The 21,587-nt window shown below is 45.2% G+C and overlaps 1 protein-coding gene across 3 annotated transcripts in view; it reads left to right on the forward strand.

Annotated features, from left to right (window-relative positions):
- The first annotated feature begins 453 nt into the window (after window positions 1-453).
- slc12a7b (solute carrier family 12 member 7b) overlaps window positions 454-21,587 on the forward strand; it is a 54,655-nt gene continuing 33,521 nt past the window's right edge. For 2 of the 3 annotated variants that reach the window (XM_080489192.1, XM_080489193.1), the window contains exon 1: window positions 454-777. In XM_080489192.1, the coding sequence (XP_080345318.1) occupies window positions 540-777 (238 nt within the window). In that variant the 5' untranslated portion in view covers window positions 454-539. Of the gene's footprint in view, window positions 778-17,088; window positions 17,495-21,587 lie in introns of those variants that run through there. The other variant, XM_080489194.1, reaches the window with a different exon arrangement.

The raw sequence follows: 21,587 nt of genomic DNA on the forward strand, positions 1-21,587 counted from the left end.
TATGATTACTTTTATGATCATTCAATTTTAGGTTTGGTCTTGATATGCTGTTCAAAGTACAAAAAGACAGTACTACCACAGAAACATGTACTTCGGTCCTTGTGTGAGTTTTATAACAATCAGGCAGCCTGTGAACGTCCTAGAAAAAAAAGAAATGCATGGATTTCTTCTTAGGCAGCTCAGAAAACACTGTTTTTGTTCTTTTGTTTTTTTCTATATAGTTCCAAACAAAATGTTAATCATGTTGAGGAAGTGATTTATATTTCGTCATTTGATGACAAACGTGAAAGTTGATTTATGTGAAAAGTTAATCGGAAGGTTCCAGACCATCTGATTGGCTGTCTGACTTTGATTAGCGCCGCTCCTGGAGGCTCCGGACCAATGAGCGTGGAGCGGGGGCGGCCCCTCGGGGGGGGGTGTAATCAATCCCCTGATGGGAGCCGGAGGGGAGCCGCCGAGCCGGAGTGTAGCGGGACCGGACGACACGCCGCGGCGCTCCGCTTTCGAAGAGCCGTAACTCCCACTGAAGCACACCGGGCATGGGGGAAAGGTTCGTGGTCGTCCCCGTGGACAGCGGAGGAGGAGGAGGACGGGTCGGGGAGCACTCGGAGGGGCTTGAGCCCGACCCCGGCGGAGGAGGGGGAGCCGGCGGCGAGAGCCCCGCGGAGCAGGCGGCGGACCCCGGGCACGACCCGGCGGAGGACCCGGTGGTCGGACCGCAGGACCCTGACGCAGTGGTACCCATCCTGGAGTACAACAGGGAGCCCATTAAGTACGGTGAGACTGTCTCCATGTCCCACTTCTTATCGCATTGATCCCGGATAAACCGATTAACTGGAGCCGTTATGAGTCAATTAAGTGCGGACAGTCAGCTCCTCCGAACCGAGCGGCACGACCCCCAAAACACAAAACTGTAAATAAAGCCTCCGCTGACATTAGTATAAAATCACTAAACTGCTTCCAGGGAAAAGCCCAGTGAGCTTCCAGCTTATTGAAATACCGAAACCACAAACGTGTCAAAATCACATTTTAACACTTCCAGCATATTTATCATGATATTTATGTCATTTAACACGATACCCAACAGCGTTCATCACAACATTCAACATAATATTTATCATGGTATTAAACTAATATGTGTCACGATATTAAACACAATATATATTCACGGTATTCAACACACATATATCATGGTTTTTAATACGATATTTAACACAATATTTTCCCACGATTTTTAACATGTATATACAGTATTTGCCAATTCAAATAATTAACATTTAATCCAAATTGTCAATTATTACAATACTTTAATTATTAAAACATTTCTATTTTATTTCATATACATATTCAAGATTCAGTTGAGATAAATTTATGCTCTGCAAATTGAAAATGACAGGATTACACATCTGGGGGAAATAAAAACGCCTGAAGATAAAGCTAATTTAAACCCACATTAAATCAATGAACTGAGAAAGCACTGTTATGCTCCATCATATTTGCATGTTTTTCCAATATCATACAGTTAAAGCGTGTAAAGATCGGATGAATTCCTCACTGGACTTGTGTGGATGATTGACGACAAGGTGTTGTCCCACTGTATTTTGTATTATTTAAATAAAAGGACCCTGAAGGCCTTTGGCATGTCTATGAAATCTGGTCTGTTTTATATGTGGTGTAGCTAGACGTTACGCTCTGTGGTATGCCTACTCTACACTGTTGGAGGTGACTTTATGGCATTTAATAATTACTGATATCGGTAGAGGTTAGTAGTCGCCCTTCAATAAAGTGGTATCGGTGCATCCCTGGTCTGATATGATCCAAAACAACGGCTCTGGATCAGTTTCAGATTTGGACAGGTGTGCTTCAGTGTCACGGCTGAAATGTCTGATCAAAGTTGAAGGTACCTGTGTGACCGGCGCTCCGCGGGGACTGCAGTTACTAAGACACGTTGGAGCTGATGCACAACAAGGCCGTGGCCGTGCCGCGGTGCGTTCCCCCCCCCCCCCCCCCCCCCCCCCCCCCCCCCCCCCTGCCTCCACTTACTGGCAAACAAAATGCTCCTATAGCAACGGGCCGGCTGGAATAATCATCTCACAATCTGTCCACGCTGAATTACAGTGTGTAGCTGACGCAGCATGCGTGATGATTGGTGATCGGCCGTGCGCACGCAGGTCTGCTCAGGCGGGAGCTGCTTTCAGTGGGTTTTAATAAAGTACAGTGGGGAAACGTGTCGCCTCCACTTGTTGTGGGTGAAAGGGAACTCCAGATGGAATATTTTAACGAGATCCCGCTGGTGGTTGGCGCTCAGCTCGTGGTGGCAGAGTTACAGAGTTGCTATTGACACAGTGCAGCGGCGTGTTATTTTAGGTCCGGCAAAAAAATGTCCGCCTGGCCCGGGGCCAGGACAAGATGCTACGTTGTTAACAAGTCCTTCTCTCACCCTTTGATGCCGTCGATGCTGATTTAGAGGAGTGTCGTCTATCGACACACCAGAATCAATGTGCCGCCTCAGAACTGGAGGTTGACACTCATCGGAAAGAAATGAGGAATGAATGATGCGTGACGCAGCATGCATCCCACCACGGCTGGATCCTCATCTGTAGCTCCGACTGACTCACAGAGGTGTTGAACTTGTATTTTCAGAATAAATCTGAAAGGACTCGCAGGCGTGTTGAAGGACTCCGGCATATTTACGAGCCACAGAAAATGTACGTTTTTAAGGACAGATCCACAGGTGGAACTTTTGAAGAATGCTCCGACGCCATCTCCACGGAGACGGCAGGAAACGACACATTCTGGAAACGCTCTGGCTCCATCCCGAGGAGACAGAAGAATGTGCACCATGGCCGTAGTAACCAGTAGTTCTGCACATGCTCAGTAGAGCCAATCAGAACAAAGTTTCCTCCGTGGTGTCATGACTCCCAGTCCATATTCTCCTGTACTTGGTACTTTTATTTTGACAGTTCCTGTAATAATCCAACTTGGTAGTTTTATTTTGACAGTCACCTTAATAACGATCCAACTTGGTAGTTTTATTTTGACAGTCACCTTAATAACAATCCAACTTGGTAGTTTTATTTTGACAGTCACCGTAATAACAATCCAACTTGGTGGTTTTATTTTGACAGTCACCTTAATAACAATCCAACTTGGTAGTTTTATTTTGACAGTCACCTTAATAACGATCCAACTTGGTAGTTTTATTTTGACAGTCACCTTAATAACGATCCAACTTGGTAGTTTTATTTTGACAGTCACCTTAATAACGATCCAACTTGGTAGTTTTATTTTGACAGTCACCTTAATAACGATCCAACTTGGTTGTTTTATTTTGACAGTCACCTTAATAACGATCCAACTTGGTGGTTTTATTTTGACAGTCACCTTAATAACGATCCAACTTGGTAGTTTTATTTTGACAGTCACCTTAATAACAATCCAACTTGGTAGTTTTATTTTGACAGTCACCGTAATAACAATCCAACTTGGTGGTTTTATTTTGACAGTCACCTTAATAACAATCCAACTTGGTAGTTTTATTTTGACAGTCACCTTAATAACAATCCAACTTGGTAGTTTTATTTTGACAGTCACCTTAATAACAATCCAACTTGGTGTTTTATTTTGACAGTCACCTTAATAACAATCCAACTTGGTAGTTTTATTTTGACAGTCACCTTAATAACAATCCAACTTGGTAGTTTTATTTTGACAGTCACCTTAATAACAATCCAACTTGGTAGTTTTATTTTGACAGTCACCTTAATAACAATCCAACTTGGTAGTTTTATTTTGACAGTCACCTTAATAACAATCCAACTTGGTGGTCTGTCCACTGGAATGTGTGTGTGTGTGTGTGTGTGTGTGTGTGTGTGTGTGTGTGTGTGTGTGTGTGTGTGTGTGTGTGTGTGTGTGTGTGTGTGTGTGTGTGTGTGTGTGTGTGTGTGTGTGTGTGTGTGTGTGTGTGTGTGTGTGTGTGTGTGTGTGTGTGTGTGTGTGTGTGGTTTCATAACGAAAAACCGAAAACAGCACCAACTAGTGGCCCAACTGAACCTGGTTTACACCACAACAGCTGAAACAATGAAAACAAACACAGATTTCAAAACAATGCATTCTGACACGTTGTCATGTAAACGGCACCGAGCTGCAGAGCCGTGAAAATGTTTCCCCCCACGACTCCCTCGTGTGAAAAGAGATAAAGTTTCTGTACAAATCAGATCCAGTTACTGAGACGCTGATCGCTGTGTTAGTTCCTCTCAATCGAACAATGGCGGAGATCATGAGAGCGCGCGCGTGAGCATCTATCAACAAACGTGTGGAGCTCTCCTTTCTTTCTTTGACCCCTGAGGAAGGGTTCCTCCTGCAGCCTCACTCGTGTTCATTGTGTCCAGCACACCACAGTCGCTGCGTGTGTTTGTGTGTAAAGATAGACGACCAACGAGGAGGTGTCAGCTTCTGCTCTACTGTCGCTGTTTCCTTCATGTGACAGAATGCATCTGGGACAACCACACATCTAACTGCAGGAGAGGTTTTTAAAGACTCGAGCTGCCTTGAATTTCATTTCCATCCAATTTTGCCTGAGATACTGTTCTGATAATCTGCTTTAAATTTTGCTGTTTACAGGTGAACTATTCGGTTTGAGAATTTCAAGTGATTTCATTGTGTTTTGAGTGTCTGTCTACATGACAATGGTGGTCAGTTTAATTCAACTCTCATTTATTATAGCGCCAAATACAACAAAGTAATTTCAGGACACGTTTTCAGAGGAATCAAAACCCAACAAATCCAAGACGTTTTTGGTAACTTTGTTTAACTGCTGCCGTGGGAGCTGTTTTCAAAAAGTTGTGCTTTTAGTGACTCCGAGCACCGTCGTGGTGTAAACAGGCACCCAGCAGGATCCGATAAACATCCCACAAGTAGAAAGGAGGCAATAGATCATCCCAGATGAAGGGATTATTAAAGAAACCGCCTACATGTGTTCTGTTCGTCGGATGTCGGAGGAAACAACCTTCGCGTCGTTACGGAACCTCTGAGATGAATACCTCGGGTTTCTGCTGCTGGGGGGAGGAACAGGTACCTTGAAATGCCGGCGGTAGATTTTGGGCTGAATGAGTTTCGTGACTGGATAATGGAAACTGGACTCGAGTCATTTGTCACTTAAATATATTCTCATTAACGTCTGTTTTCTTTGTTCCTGCTTCGGTGACGTTCGTCATGTTCCAATCGATCCGTGGTGCCGTTTTACGGAAGAGTATTAGGGCCACTGAAGAAAAAACTAATTCGGAGGCTAAAAAAAAAAAAACCTTCGTGGTTTCAGAAAAAGTCGAAAATCAAAGTCGAGATTTTTTTTTTCTCACGGAGAGACGTCTGTCCGTCCCTCATCATTTGCCCGGAGATGTGAATTCACATTAAATCACTTAATTCTGACTATATCGGGTTGCTTACTGCTGATGGACGTGTGATTTTACACAGGATTTCCTTGATTAATAAGAACATTTAAATAAACAGCCCGGGATCCGTGTCTTTGTCCTTCGGACTCGACGAACTTCCTCTACAGAACCAGGCAGCAGCTGCTCTGTCTCTTCTGCTCCTGATACTGATGATAACTGCTCCTCTACAGAACCAGGCAGCAGGCTGCTCTGTCTCTTCTGGTCCTGATACTGATGATAACTGTTCCTCTACAGAACCAGGCAGCAGCTGCTCTGTCTCTTCTGGTCCTGATACTGATGATAACTGCTCCTCTACAGAACCAGGCAGCAGCTGCTCTGTCTCTTCTGCTCCTGATACTGATGATAACTGTGTTCCTCTACAGAACCAGGCAGCAGCTGCTCTGTCTCTTCTGGTCCTGATACTGATGATAACTGTTCCTCTACAGAACCAGGCAGCAGGCTGCTCTGTCTCTTCTGCTCCTGATACTGATGATAACTGTTCCTCTACAGAACCAGGCAGCAGTCTGCTCTGTCTCTTCTGGTCCTGATACTGATGATAACTGCTCCGTGTTTATGAGCTCCATTCTGTCCTGAAGCTTCTTTTCATCACTTCATTAAACCGCCTGATAAACATTTTGAGGAAACAGTCACACGCTGGCATGTGGACGGACAGACTTTTTATTTCAACTTGAAAAAAAAAAAATCTCGACTTTAATTTTCGACTTTTTCTGAGGCCTCAAAGGTTTTTTTTTTTTTTTTTTTAGCCTCCAAATTTTTTTTTTTCTTCAGTGGCCCTAAAACTTCCTTTGGTGTTTAAAATATTTCTTTGAGAGTATTCTTATTTTAGAAAGAGGCCCTGTTGATTGTGGATGCCCCCCCCCCCCCCCCCCCCCCCCCTTTGACTCATGAGTTTAAATAAAAGGGGTCTTTATTCTGAGCTCAGGAGACTCGGTACATGATCAGACACAATGCATGTGAAAGTAAAGCTCTGCTTTCTCTCCTCAAACTTGTTCATGAGGCGATGAAGTAACAGACTCTGTGAAGAGGAAGCAGCCCTGGTGAAGAAATCACTGCCGTGTACAAATGTACTCTCTGAGGCTGTTTTCGAGCAAATAAAAGGAATTCATAGCAAGCACAGTTTACGTACAGCGTAAGGTCAAGTAGATCCCTCTGGGATTGATCAAATAGGTCTGTTCTATTCTGGCTCGTTTACACGCCAACGATTCCAAGTAAAAATGCGACAGTTACCGATGGTGGAACTTTTCAAAAAAAAAAAACTCTGTTGACGTGTAAACGGGCGAAAAGTTTGGACTCCGTCCTGAACAGAAGCGCTGCGACTGGTCATGCGCCCCGTCACCAAAGTGAGTTCTTCTGGTGTGTGGGGTTTCATTACAACAAACAACGGACGGCACCAACTAGTGGATCAACATAAGAACTACGTCGTTTTCGGAGTGTTGCTGTGCAAAGGTCAAAAAAAAAAAGATTCGCTTGGGGACGTTGTCGTGTGACGGAGGCCAAAATGTTCCGTGGGTTTTTCTGATGCCCAGCAGAGTCGCGTCGGCCTGAGATACCGCGATTACATCACGGCTGATTTGGTGACAGGCTGCCGCACGCTGTGGAAAACTAAGATTACATGTGGATTTATGAGGGATTAAACAGGCAGCGAAAGATAAATGAGGTTCCAGAGTGTTCTTAAAAGGTGTCGGATTTAAACCTAATGCGGAGTGAGACTGTCGCTCAGAGTCCTGACATTTCACACATGGGCACTTGTGTGTGTGTGTGTGTGTGTGTGTGTGTGTGTGTGTGTGTGTGTGTGTGTGTGTGTGTGTGTGTGTGTGTGTGTGTGTGTGTGTGTGTGTGTGTGTGTGTGTGTGTGTGTGTGTGTGTGTGTGTGTGTGTGTGTGTGTGTGTGTGTGTGTGTGTGTGTGCTGAGAGGAAGCTCTTACCTCACTACGATGAGCCTCAGCACAGACGCTGTTACAGCCATGAAGAAACTTCAGCCCCGCCAACAAAAATAGCCACAAAAACGCCGTGGGAATGAGTTCACTAGTGTGGAGTACAAAAAGTGTGTGGTCCGACTCCAGTCCAGTTCCTCTCTGGCCGAGTTCTCAGCAGCAGCAGCAGATAGTTTTGTTTACATGGTCACACTTTGATCAGATTTATTGGGCTGGAGAGTTTTGTGTTTAATGGAGGGAGTGATGAGATTAATGTGCCGGTGTATTTACACCAGGAATAACATCCCATTCATCCCATCCCCATTAGATCTGTCCATGTAAACACAGCTCCTGCTCTCCCGTTAGGTTCTAGTGTGTGATGTGGAGAACCTACCGTCTTTGTTTTCATTGTTTGTCTTGTGTTTTTGTGCGGTGGGTTTCTGGCCTGTCGCTATAAGGTTTGGCAAAGTTTCATTGATAAAGTGAAATAATGTTACATGTTAAATCTAAATATTTCATCTTCATTTACACAACAACGTTTTCACACGGTCCACATTTACACTGCAGCGTTCTAAAACATTACATGGAAATAGACGAGCTGAAAACGATGTCGTCAGCATGTTAGTCCACTAGTTGGTGCTGTTGTTAGTTTTAGTACTGAAAGCACACACACATACACACAGCAGAGAACAATAAGTTCTAAACATTAACAGGAGAATATTCTAGTGGACAGACCACCAAGTTAGATTATTACGGTGACTGTCAAAATAAAACTACCAAGTTGCATTGTTATTACGGTGACTGTCAAAATAAAACTACCAAGTTGGATTGTTATTATGGTGACTGTCAAAATAAAACTACCAATTTGGATTGTTATTACGGTGACTGTCAAAATAAAACTACCAAGTTGGATTGTTATTATGGTGACTGTCAAAATAAAACTACCAAGTTGGATTGTTATTACGCTGACTGTCAAAATAAAACTACCGATTTGGATTGTTATTATGGTGACTGTCAAAATAAAAGTACCAAGTTGGATTGTTATTATGGTGACTGTCAAAATAAAACTACCAAGTTGGATTGTTATTATGCTGACTGTCAAAATAAAAGTACCAAGTTGGATCGTTATTACGGTGACTGTCAAAATAAAACTACCAATTTGTATTGTTATTACACTGGCTGTCAAAATAAAAGTACCAGGTCCCAGGAGAATATGGACTGGGAGTCATGACACCACGGAGGAAACTTTGTTCTGATTGTCCATCTACTGACCTGACTTCCTGTGTGTTGTGTGTGGCAACTTCCTGTTTGTCTCGATCCATTCTGTGCAGATTAATGCAGCTTTTAATATTCGTACTTCAGACTTTATTAATCCCACGTGGGGATATTCGGTCTTCACTGCAGCCGTTTAACATTGCTCAAAATAATAAAGACAATATAGTTACACACAGAGAAACAGACTATGTATATATTATTGGGTAGATATATATGTATAATTTACAAATAGAAAAATATAAACAATCAAGATGGGGCCAAAATACACATAATAGCAACAGTAGTAATATATACAATATTTAGGCTATTCTGTGTTCAGCTGTGCCAATGTGATTTACTTTGTTGTTGTACACTGTTGAATTGGCGCATACAAACCTTCTGAAGCACATGAACTTCGATTTTTGGTGTTTCTTTGTGTTTTCTTTGTACTTCGTCAAGATGTAAAAGTCACGATATCTTCAGTAGTTTTGAGAACATTGTGGCACCAAGATCCTCATTTTTAGTTTCACAATGTCACGTGTCAGTAGGTTTGTTTCAATCGTCTCACAGTAGGTGATGATCAGAAATATAGTTGTGATCATATTTGAGTTTGTTTTTTCTTCTTTCATTAATGGTGCAGTGAATTTGAAGTGTGTGAAGTGTCCAGAATCTCCCCGTCGCCCAGCGTTTTGTGTGCATGCCCGAGCGCGTTGCATTCATGTTTAAAAAGGCACGTACCTCGGGTGTCATGTGCCGCCCGCGTCTTTATTTGGAGCCCAGCAGTCAGCACATGGACGCCAACTGGGCCCTGGCATCCGCTATATCTGCTGCGGCTCCCCGTTTACACGCAACGCTCGGACGGGCGCGTGTGTGCAGGAGGCCGTCGAATCGCTTTGTTGGAGTCTCTCTTGATTCTGGCGTTTCCCACGATCAGCTCTCGTCTTACAGGCTGTATGTTTGTGGTCAGTTCACTTTGCGTTTGTCGATAACTTGATCTATACATTTTTACTCCTTCCTGACCTGGAGGAACGGCCTCCAACCATCACCACGTCTTTACCAAACCTACATCGCCGTAGTTTTCCCTCCACTCTCAGCCCTGAATGGCCGCGCAGATAACGTTCTATGACAAACTGAAGTGTTGAGCGACCGCCGTCTGGAGCGGCCTGTCTGTTTTTAAAAATAACTCCGGCTGCAGTCATCACCTCCGCAGGCCTCGCAGCTCCCCAGTGCAGCCGCTGCTCTTCTTTTTTTTTTTTTCTCTCTCTCTCTTTCATGACAGAAGTGAACACAACATTGCACCTGTGAGCTGGATGCCGTCGGGACGTGCTCCAAAGGTTTATGTCGTTGTAAAGGCCCGTGTTCACGGTCACTGGAAGCAGAAGTTCTCGTCCGAAAGAGATCAGCATAGCGTTGTAGCCTCCCGAAGAAACCTTTGATCAGTTTATCTTATGCAACATGCAAACAAACTGAAGTCTATTTGTTTTAAATGAAAGTGACCTTGACTTCCTTGAAAGACCCCTATAAGTAAAAAAATATTATTATTATACAGGCAGCATCATTTAAAACCAACCAGAAGAGTCATTTTTACTGCAAGTTCCTACCTGAAACAGAAGTCTAAGTTTCTTTATCACTGTATTGGGCTCTGAAGTGACCTCCATTCCTCAAACGCCTGATGAATGCCCCAGCTGTTATTGTTTCCACATGAACATGGACAAATGGTTCACAGCTTTGGGCTGCAACAGCTGGTTTAAAAAAAAAAAAGAATCCCCATGAGAGGGTCCAGAGGGGGGGGGGACACGGGATTTATATATCATGAGTTTAATTCAGACTTCAATATGATTGTGTTTTTTTTGTTGACTCAGCAGCTCAGGTTTGAACTCTAAGGTTCCACAGACGAACTTGTTTAACTGATACAGTGAAGTTTGGTTCTTGTTTTTGTTTAGTTTTTTAAGATACACAAATCCTTCTTAAATCATATTTAGGCCACGTTTACGTGACTATTTCAAGTGAAAATGCGTTGTTTTATCTTTTCTGGAAAGTTTTGCGTTTACACGGCAAATGTTCTGAAAACAAAGTTTTTACACGGAAACAAAAACATTGAAAATGATGTAGTTAGCATGTTTGGCCACTAATGGGTGCTGTTGTTAGTTTCAGTAATGAAAGCACACACACATGCAGCAGAGAACAATGGGCTCTAAACATTAACAATGATCACCAGACGACCAAGTTGGATTGTTATCACGGTGACTGTCAAAATAAAAGTACCAAGTCCCAGGAGAATATGGAGTCATGACACTCTGGAAGAATTATTTACTATGGCCGTGGTGGCATGACCAGTAGCAGCACGTCGGCCCGAGCATTTCCAGAAAGTCTTGTTTTTCGCTGGTTTACACGACAGTCGCAGCATTTTCAAAAATTTCAACCTTGGGAGCTGTTTGCAAAAAGTTCCATTTTCAGTGACCCTGAGCACCGCTGTCGTGGAGACAGAAACCCAAAACACAACGAAAGTTTTCCCTTTTCATTTGAACATTGTCGTCATGTAAACAGGGCCTCAGTCTTCTTTGTTTTAAGGTGTTAAGTTGACAAATTGTGTTTTTAGTTTTTTTTTTAAATGTGTAGCTTGGTTTGTTTCAACCTTGATTGGGATGTATCCGATCGAGCAGACAGTAGTGTAATCTGGTTTTATCCCTCCTGAGGCTCAGTACATGACCTACAGCTGCCGGTGGCTTCATACAGACGATGCTCAGCTCAGACTGATAACAGCACCGATCCCGACCACACGTCATAGAAACACAGCACGTGTTGTTCCGACAGGCTTTTCTGCATTTGGAAGTGGCCGTCACAGGTTTTTCCAGCTCTGTGAGTCATTTTGACCCCACTGCCTTTGTCATATCCAATCAGAGTGAAGCATTGGGAGAGCAGAACTTGGATCTGAGGTGGTAGAGAAGCATCGAGAACCTGATGTTTATCTGATTGAGATGTTTTAATGTCGCGGGTTTGACGGGCAGCTTGAGGAGGCGCGGTTGGAGATCGGATGTCTGAAAAGTGTAGGCGTGAAGATCATGTTCTGCCCGTGTCTGAATGAAGAGCCGGAGATAATCTCCTCGACCCCGCCCCCCCCTCGCTGGCAAATGGTGCTCGGACAGTGGATGCTTCAGTCGTTTGTCACCCCGCTCGTGACTGACGCTACAAAGAGGAAGTGATCCGACAAAAGAGACAGCCTGTGGTTTTGTTGCTAAATCCACTCGGTGGAACATCAGTACAGTACAACACATTACAAATGCGTCAAGAGTAAAAATACAATTCACGTTTGTTTCTCATGTCCAGATGTAACCGTTGATAATCGTGGTCCAACAGCTGCTGTTCCAGAACCTTCTGGCAATTTTAGCCCACCAGTAGCCTCCTGACCTTCTGAGTGTTTTCTTTGGAGACACTTTTTTTTTGTGACCTGTCGGTCAAATACAGTAGTGAGAAGTTTTCTGTTGTCAAAGAGCGACTTCTAGTGGTCACAGGTGGTATGTCTCAGTGTATTTTCAGTCACTTCTCATAAGTTACATCAACACAACTAGAAATTTAGCATTAGTTGGCCGCTACATGTTTAGTTGGTATTTAGCGGGTAGCTACATGCTTAGCAGGTGGCTTCATGTTTAGCTTGTGGCTATATGTTTAGCTGACAGCCACATGTTTAGCTGGCGGCTACATGTTTCGAGTTTGCAGGCAGCTACATGTTTAGCTGGTGGCTACATGTTTAGCATTAGCGAGTGGCTATGTGTTTAGCTGGTTGCTACGGGTTTAGCTGGTGGCTACAGGTTTAGAGTTAGCTGGCAGCTACATGTTTAGAGTTAGCTGGCGGCTACAGGTTTAGCTGTTGGCTACATGTTTAGAGCTAGTTGGTGGCTACAGGTTGAGCTGTTGGCTACATGTTTAGAGTTAGCTGGCGGCTACAGGTTTAGCTGGCGGCTACATGTTAGAGCCAGTTGGCGGCTACAGGTTTAGCTGTTGGCTACATGTTTAGAGTTAGCTGGCGGCTACAGGTTTAGCTGTTGGCTACATGTTTAGAGTTAGCTGGCGGCTACAGGTTTAGCTGGCGGCTACATGTTAGAGCTAGTTGGCGGCTACAGGTTTGGCTGTTGGCTACATGTTTAGAATTGAACTCATACAAAGACTTGAAATTCTTGGTTACAATTGGTTTGCGCTCCTGCCTCTTTTGTGTAAAGACGTAAGAAAGTGTTATACTCCCCCAGTTCCTTTTGAAAGCAACTTGTGTGTTAAAACACACACACACACACACACACACACGTTTCCCTCAGCTGTGAACCGCCTCGGGCCTCAATGAAAGTGTCACCTGAGCCAGAGGGGACGAACGCAGTGTTTAACGCATGAATGGCAGGCGAGTGTGCTGCTACCTGAGAGGTGAGGCCGAGCCAGACCACGTGCTTAAGCAACTCTGCTCATCACTTCAGAAACACACATCCGGAAAGTCTGATTTCATTATTTCCACCATGTCAGGACACGGTTCAGTGTTAATCCTGCAGGAGAGATAACATGTAAATAGTAAAACAAACAGCTGCACTTCCCACTTGTGATCACCAGGGGGAGTCAGAGTGTTAGTGGTACCTGAACTCATGTCTGTGGAAGCGCAGCTCAAACCTTGACCCACAGTTTTATTTGCATTCAACAGATAAAAATAGAGACGGAATGTTCAGAGTAAAGAGACGAGTCCTGAGGATCCTCCTGTTTGACTGACGCCGTCTCACACAGTAGAATGGCTCAAGCTGCCACTCATTTTTTATCAGATGTGTGTTTTTTAGAAGGCCTGAGCTGAAGCTGCCGTCGCTGCAGTGTCCTGTAGAGGGATTGAGTGGGCTGCTGAGGAGCTCCTGAACACACCGGTGATGGAACGGAGATCTGAGGCTGGTCGCTTTAACCACTGCTGAGAACAACGGAGCTCAGTATATGAGAGGATGAATTAGACTTCATGGCATTTTAAATGCCAATATCAGTATTCAGTATTGGCAAGTTGCTAAAGGTCAGTACTTGTAGTCCTTTAAAAACAGTGGTATCGGTGCATCCCTAAACAACAGTTGGAGTTTTAACAGATAACGACAATATCAAGTGAAATCATCAGGATGAAGCCTGTGGAGAGATTGTGTAGCAGCAGATAGAGCTGCTCTCCTCATCACTGACCTCAGCCTGCTGTTCGTTCTGATCCAGCCCCACCCCCCACCCCACCCCCTCCACACAAATCAATAAGTTTATTTTAGCTTCAGAAATGTGAGCCCAAGAAGGAAAAGTTCAGAACACTTCAACTATTGGTTTGTTGTGTGCAGACACACCCAGAAATCCATCAGTGCATTACTCAGCACTTTGTACAAGAAGAAAAACAAAGAATGCAAGTTTACAGAGAATCAAAGAACCTGTGTCCAAACAGGATCCACAACAGTTTGGAGTCGTGCTTTCGAAGGTCTCAGTAAACATCAGAACAAGTCCCCACAAACCTGGAGAAAACACGTACGTTACATCTGGGAGTCTTCTCGCGTCGTTTCTCTCGGTCATGAAGCGCTGAGCGATCTCGGGGTCAGTTTGATTCCCAGAACTTCTCAGGTGATCAGAACATTCTCTTACAGTCGCAACGTTTTTATACAAGACCACCTCATTTATGGATTTAATGTTTTATCTATATACGTCCCATTTATTGAAATGTGTTTTGCATTTTCGTTTGAGAACAGTTCCTACATCCTGCAGTCCTTCAGACCCTGTGTACCACAGAGATTCTCCTGCTTGCGTCTGCTTGACTGTAGAGTGAAGTCGTGTCGTACTCAGTCAGTCTTGTATCACAGCTCGTCATGTATTGCGGTGAATTCCCTCACAAAGGGGACGTTGTGCTCCTGGATCCAGCAGCTCCTCTGTGTGGCCACTTAATCAGCAGAAGGTTACATGACTGTTCATCCAGCCAGCAGATGAGTCCCGCCTTTGTTTCTGGAATAGGCTCCTACCGATCACAGTATTGATGCTACGGTAGACTTTGTGGCTTCCTTCCGAACTACCCCTGCATTACCTCACAGTTAGATCTGCATGCAGCCTGGATCCAGCAGCATATTTACAGCCACACCCTCTTACTGGAACTGCGAGGTGTTGCACTGAAAGCTTTGCGGACCAGAGTTGTGGCCCGTTATGTAATGGAAAAGGTCTGAGTTTCTGCTGCAGACAGACCAGCACAGCCCGTCAACTGCAATAAAAGCTGTTTATAGGGAAAGAGCCGTCTCGCGGAGGCCCGGGTTATTTCACAGTTCCAGCAAAACGTCTGCGAAGTCGTCAGGTTGAGATAGTGAATAAAGTTTTGAGTTTCAGAGAGAGTTCAGCAGAAGATGGAGGCTCACCCCGAGTCCTTGAGAGCCTGTTTACACAGCAACATGTCGAGGCAAAACGCTTTATTTGCATTTTGGGGTTCGTTCACTGAAAACACAACTTTTTAAAAACGGTTCCAAAGATAGAACTTTTCAAAAATGCTCCATCTCCTTGTTGGCGGCGGAAATGCTGCTACTGATCCTGCACGCCACGGCTGTTGTAAATAGTTTTTTTGCACATGCTCAGTAGCTGGCCAATCAGAACAATGACTCCATATTCCCCTGGACCTGGTACTTTTATTTTGACAGTCACCATAATAACAATCCAACTTGGTGGTCTGTCCACTAGAATGTCCGTGTTCTCCTGGTGTTAATGTTTAGAGCTCATTGGTGTGTGTGTGTGTGTGTGTGTGTGTGTGTGTGTGTGTGTGTGTGTGTGTGTGTGTGTGTGTGTGTGTGTGTGTGTGTGTGTGTGTGTGTGTGTGTGTGTGTGTGTGTGTGTGCTTTCATTACAAAACAACCAATAGCGCCAACTAGGGGCCCAAACAAGAAACTACATCATTTTCAGTGTTTCTGCCGTTTCTGTGGAAACAGACATTTTTTTTTCAAAATCTTAAAGTGTAAATATGAAACTTTTCGGAAACAAATGACAACACGATGTGTTTTCATTTGAAATGTTGTCGTGTAAACGGGGCCAGAGTCTCTCGCCCTCTCACCCCTCCCCCTCCCGTTTCCTGCCCCGCCCCTTCCCTCCACAGTATTGATCTGTAATGGCGTCATTTTGGGGGAAGTGAAGACGAGGTCGGGGCAGCAGCGCATGATCTGGGTGGGTCGTCCTCTGGAGCTTCAGCACCATGACATCACCCCTCACTTCCCATCACACATGAGGTGGGGTGGTTTAGCGGGACACATGATACTTGGGGTCACTGCGAGTGCACTCATTCCCCGAGGAAATCCCTCATTGTTTCTGTTGACGCTCGGCACCGCTGCTGGATTTGAATGTGAGCAGCAAAGGAATCTGCCCAGGAGGAAGCGCGACCCAGCAGGGGTGTGCTCTTCAACACTTTTCTCCCGTTTCCTTTGTTTTGAGGGACATATGAGAAGATTTCACAAGTCTGTGATCTTTACGATCTTCAACCTTTGGCTAGCGATAAGGGTCTTTTATGTACCAGCATTTATTTTATGATATAAAAGAAGCAGTGACCGGGATTTATTCAGATATTATGGCTGCAGAATCATCAAAAATGTGTAAAGAGTATTTCCTTCTATAGCTGACAGCTCTTCAAGATCTGGACTGGGAGCTGTTTTTTTTTTTGTTGTTGAATTTTTTTTCTCCATTAGCTTTAAAAAAAAAACTGTTTCAGAGTTCTGGTTATTAGAAGTATCCAAGTCAAATCCCGTTAGTGGTGAGAGGATGAGACCAACGAGTGTTGGTGCCTCTCTACATTTCACCAGCAGGAAAGTTTGGCTGGATCCTGAGCAGCGAGGATCTTCCCTCAGGCAGCAGCAATGTTCACAGTGTTTACAGACGGTAAAGGAAGAGGGAATGCTCCGCCGCTTCCCAAAACCAGCAAAAAGTCTATGAACAGCTCCAATGTTTTCCTTTGACCATCTGATGTGTTGCCAAGTCTGAAATTGTCCCTCCTTCACCGCTCTCTTCCCTCTTTTAGTCTCGTTTAGTCGCCACATTACATCGATGATGATGATGATGATGATGATGATGAATGAGAAGCAGAAGTGGATGTAACCCTCTGCATGAGGGCGTGTTCAGAGAGCCCACACTCGTCTGCACGCAGGGTCAAATAACACCGCAGAGGAAGTCAGGAAATGTATACGAGTGTGTGTGTGTGTCGGTGTGTGTGAGAGATTATTTCTTGAATGAAGCAGGTCTGCAGTGTTTGAACACAAGCGGAAGTTTCCGGCTCTTCTGGCTGTGAGACGGAGCAACATTCCTGTGTGGAGCATCGACCCTCGGGCGGAGGAAAAAGCCGTCTACACACACGCTCACACACACACTGATAGCGCTTGTCATGCTTTCTGGGTGTGTGTGTGTGTGTGTGTATGTGTGTGTGTAGCTCCCATTGGGCGGGGCAGACCCCGCTCTTCCTTATTTGGCTGGTCGGTGCGGTGGGGGTCGGGGTCACATGGGTGGACAGCCCAACTGTAGCGGTAGGAAGAGAAACTCAGAAGTACGGCTGGGCGTCTGCTCGGGGAAGGAGGAAAGTCGAGCGGGACGCCAAGAGAGCAAACAAAGTGAGCCGGAGGTAAAAAGAGGAGAGGAGTGACAGCTGCTGGACGGAGGAGGAGAAGAAAGAGGAGCCGCGGAGCAGAGAGGGGGGAGGAAGGGGGGTGGGGAGAGACGCAGATAAGACTGTGACAAACAGGAGGCTCTGAGTGAAAACACATGGTGTAAAAATGCCCACCAGCTTCACGGTGGTGCCGGTGAAGGACGGCTCCAGGAAGGCAGCGGAGGACGACCAGGATGCAGATGACAACAATGTGCTGAGGGAGGAAGAGGAGGGCGCCGCAGGTGAGTTAGTACATCATCATCATCATCATCATCATCAGGTGGACCGCTACAGCAGCAAACTTTCCCGACTCAGTCGGCCTCAGCTCGCCATCTTTAACCCGAAGGTTCCAGACTTTGATTGCAGGATCCACCGCTAGATGCCCATTAAGCCTCATTGCCAGAGACGCCGATGTGTGTATTTTTCAGAAAACAGTTTAGGGCTGTGTGTGGGCGGGTAATGTGCATGCAAGGCTGGATTGTTTATTTCCCAGCGCCTGCGTGACATGAGGATCTCCGTCTCACGACAGTCCAGTCAGTTTGAGCTGAGCGTTGTTTTCCTACCCGTTTGTTTTCGTCTCCCGGGGACTGTCCCTGATAGGGAGGTGGAAGTGTTGTTAATGTTCCCTTCTGAAGCAATGGTTCCTCATGTCCACACGTCGACTCTAATTGGAACATCCATATCTGAAGTGGCTCCTGACGTCTACACATGCCGATTGCCATTGACGTGCAACCTTCCCCGTGACTGATCCTCTGGAGACCCGGCCCTAAACCCTGTCCTGCTGCTGACAACACGACAACACACACTCCTGCACCACAGCCCAGCGCAGGCATTTCTTCATTTCCTCTCAGAACCCTTGAAGAAACTCGTACGTGACCCTAAATGATCGAAGGCGTGGTCTCAACAACTCTGTCTTGTTCTGAAATTCAGTCCACCAGGACTTTTCTTGAAGAGAACAGATTTTTTTTTTTTTTTTTCAGCAGTTGGTCTCACATTTGTGGAGCCTTCTGAAGTGAATTTCAAGTGAAAACTGTTGTGGTTTTGGGTCCATTTACTCCCATGGTGGAACACCCTCTAAAGACGAGCAGCAGCCCTGGAGTAAATAGTAGTTCTGTGTGTAATATTTTGAAAGGAAAATGCAAACGAAAATGAAACAATGCGTTTTCACTTGAAACGTTGTGGTGTAAACGGGGCCTTGATGCACGTTTATCTGGACTTGTTGATCTGAAGAAACTTGTTTTAAAAGTCAGACTTGAGGACGTGTACGAGATTCAAACATGTGGCAAAACTTTGTGACTCCTGGTCTGTCAAGGCAAACGTATAGTCTTCTGGAAATCAGAATTCATTAAGATGGAGCTCTGTGTTTGCGTCACATGTAGTAAAAAGCAACACAGAGTGATGGTATCAGTCTGCAGGAAGTCCTGTTGGTTTAGGAAGTGAAGCCTCAACAGAATCGGGCAGAAAACTGCTCGTAATCACAGCCGGGCCGATGACGTGCTCAGCGACGGACTGTGACAGCGTTTTTGTGTTTATCAGTATCTTAAGCAGTATCTAAGCAGGCTCAGCTTCTGACAGTCTCTGTTTACCAGCTTCCTTCGTGCTGAACCCGCTGGTGGTGGTGGTGGTGGTGGTGGTGGCGTTGACAGCCGGCTTTCCAGAGCGCTCAGGAGTTGGCACTCATTGTGTTTTTAAGCATACTGCACTTCAGACCCCAATACAGGGATTAGGAGATTTTGTGTTGTTTAATATCGTGCCTTGGCTCGTGCTGCTGCACACTGGACTCTGTCGGTACCGACCAGCGGAACGCTCACAGGTGGAAAATGAGCTGATTTGTGGAATTTCTCTCCCTCTAAATGACTTCTTTCATCTGGACGGAGTGACTAATCCCCAAACTCTGGATTGACAGTTGAAACAGAACGTTGTACTTGTTTTCCCCTGCGAGCACGATCAACCTGCATTTAGGTGCTCAGCCAGAACCACAACACCAGAGTTCACCAAGTGCATCTTTAACCAAGTACTTTCAGACTCTCCATGCTGCTGCACAGCTTTTGTTGGTCGTGTTTTTTTTTTTTTCCCATTATTGTTTTACAATGCTTCACGTAGCGCCGAGTAAATAATTTCCCAGTATTTAATTCCCGCTGTGGAGCTTAAAGCTGCATGCTGAGTAAGATTTTACAGACTGTGGGAGAGAGAGAATGGTGGGTTTTATTGCAGGACATCAAGCTGCTTTGGTTCCTGAAACGCTGTGAACATGAGACGGTGTTCTGCTGAGAAAAAGAAAAGCCCGACACTGTTTTAAGACTGAAATTACAAAGTCAGACCAGAGAATACAGTGTGTGATACTTATGTAACGTTAAAGTGGTCCTAATTAGCAACACACTGATACCACTTTTTTAACGGAGCATGAGCACACACTTTACTGACTTGCCAACACCGAGTACTGATACGATTACTTATTAATTAGCAAAAAGAATATTTTATACTCCATACAAAAAGTCATTCTTTAATCATGTTTAGCATGTAGCATTGCTGGTGTGTGAGCTTGAAACTCTCTAGCATTTAGCATGTAGCGCAGCTCGGAGTTATATACTGATTAAACTACTGAGTGACATCAGGCTAACTCTGCTGGTGATTAAGTTGCTCGTGATGAAGTTGCTGTTGTACGAACTATCTTCCTCCTCTTGATTTTTTGTCGGCACATAATTACCTTCTGCCAATGAAAGTTGAGGCGAAGGTTCTGTTTTTGTCCACGTGTATTTATATATTGGTGTGTATGTATGTATGGGTTTTACCAACGTTTCGCAAAAACTATTAATCTGAATTGCATGAAATCTTCAGGGATGATTTGTCATCATCCAAAGACCAATCCGGGATCGATCAGCTCCAGGAGAGGCGAGATATTTCCTTCATTGTGGAAACTGGAGCTCCGCTGTGAGTCGTCGGTCTGGGCTGCAGGAAGGAAGCTGCCTTTAGCCGCCTGCTAGCACACTGCTAACTCCGCTCCATTAGCCTCCTGCTAGCGCACTGCTAACTCCGCTCCATCAGCCACTTATTAGCACACTGCTAACTTCGCTCCATTAGCCTCCTGCTAGCGCACTGCTAACTCCGCTCCATCAGCCACTTATTAGCACACTGCTAACTCCGCTCCATCAGCCACTTATTAGCACACTGCTAACTCCGCTCCATTAGCCTCCTGCTAGCGCACTGCTAACTCCGCTCCATCAGCCACTTATTAGCACACTGCTAACTCCGCTCCATCAGCCACTTATTAGCACACTGCTAACTTCGCTCCATTAGCCTCCTGCTAGCGCACTGCTAACTCCGCTCCATCAGCCACTTATTAGCACACTGCTAACTCCGCTCCATTAGCCTCCTGCTAGCACACTGCTAATCCTGCTCTGGAGCTTGCAGCTAATTTCTTGGTTGAGCAAGTACTCTGGAACACCAGCTAATCTGTGTTTCGTACAGTGATGTTGCTATCTGACAGGCTCGTTAGCACATGAGCTAACAGCTGACATGCTAGCCATGCTAACGCGATTCTGCAAACAAATGTGGCCTTGGCGACGATATGCGCTTTACAGAGTTCCCGTTCTAATTTACAGTCTGTCGTACTTCTGTTATTCTCATTAATATTAGATAATATTAGAATCTCTAAACTGCAGACATCGCTCCTTTTCTCTTTCTCTCCACGGGCGCCGTTGCTGATTGATGACGTCACATACAAGCACCCCAAGCAGTATCTGATCCAATACTGGTATCGGTGCATCCCTAATCCTACTAATCAGTTGTTTCTAGGATGAGAGACGTGCTGTTTTCCAAAGTGCCTCCCTGACCGTGGACTAATGCCAGCTCCTGAGCGTTTGAGGAATGGAGGCTCAGGAACACTGGTATTGATCGTGATGCTGGCCAGCTTCCCGTTGGCTGAGTGGGGGGAGGCGAGACCCCGCCCCCATGCTGTAATGTAATGACCTCCTGTGTTCCTCCATCCACTGTGGGCTTCCTCTCTGCCCACCTCTCCCTTCATGCTCTCTTCGTCTTGTTCACGCGTTCATTTTTCCCTCGCAGCCAAAGTCCGCCAGCAGACTAAAGCAAACACAATCGAATGAGAGCAGCTCAGCTCCACGACTGGCCTCAGCCTTAAGCCGCAACATTTGACTGTATTTTACCTCTTTTCAAGACGAAGCAGAGCAGAGCGCTCTGTGAAAGTGTGCCTGGTGCCATTGTGTCTTTTTTTACGAGCCGATTGTAAAAGAAATTCCAAACATAGTTGGTGTGCAGAGAAAGTAGCAGTATTCAGAGGGTGAATCAGACCGGGACAGGACGGTACCGCTGGAC

The sequence above is a fragment of the Lipophrys pholis genome (genome assembly GCF_963383615.2).
Source record: "Lipophrys pholis genome assembly, chromosome: 20".
Classification (NCBI taxonomy): Eukaryota; Metazoa; Chordata; class Actinopteri; order Blenniiformes; family Blenniidae; genus Lipophrys; species Lipophrys pholis.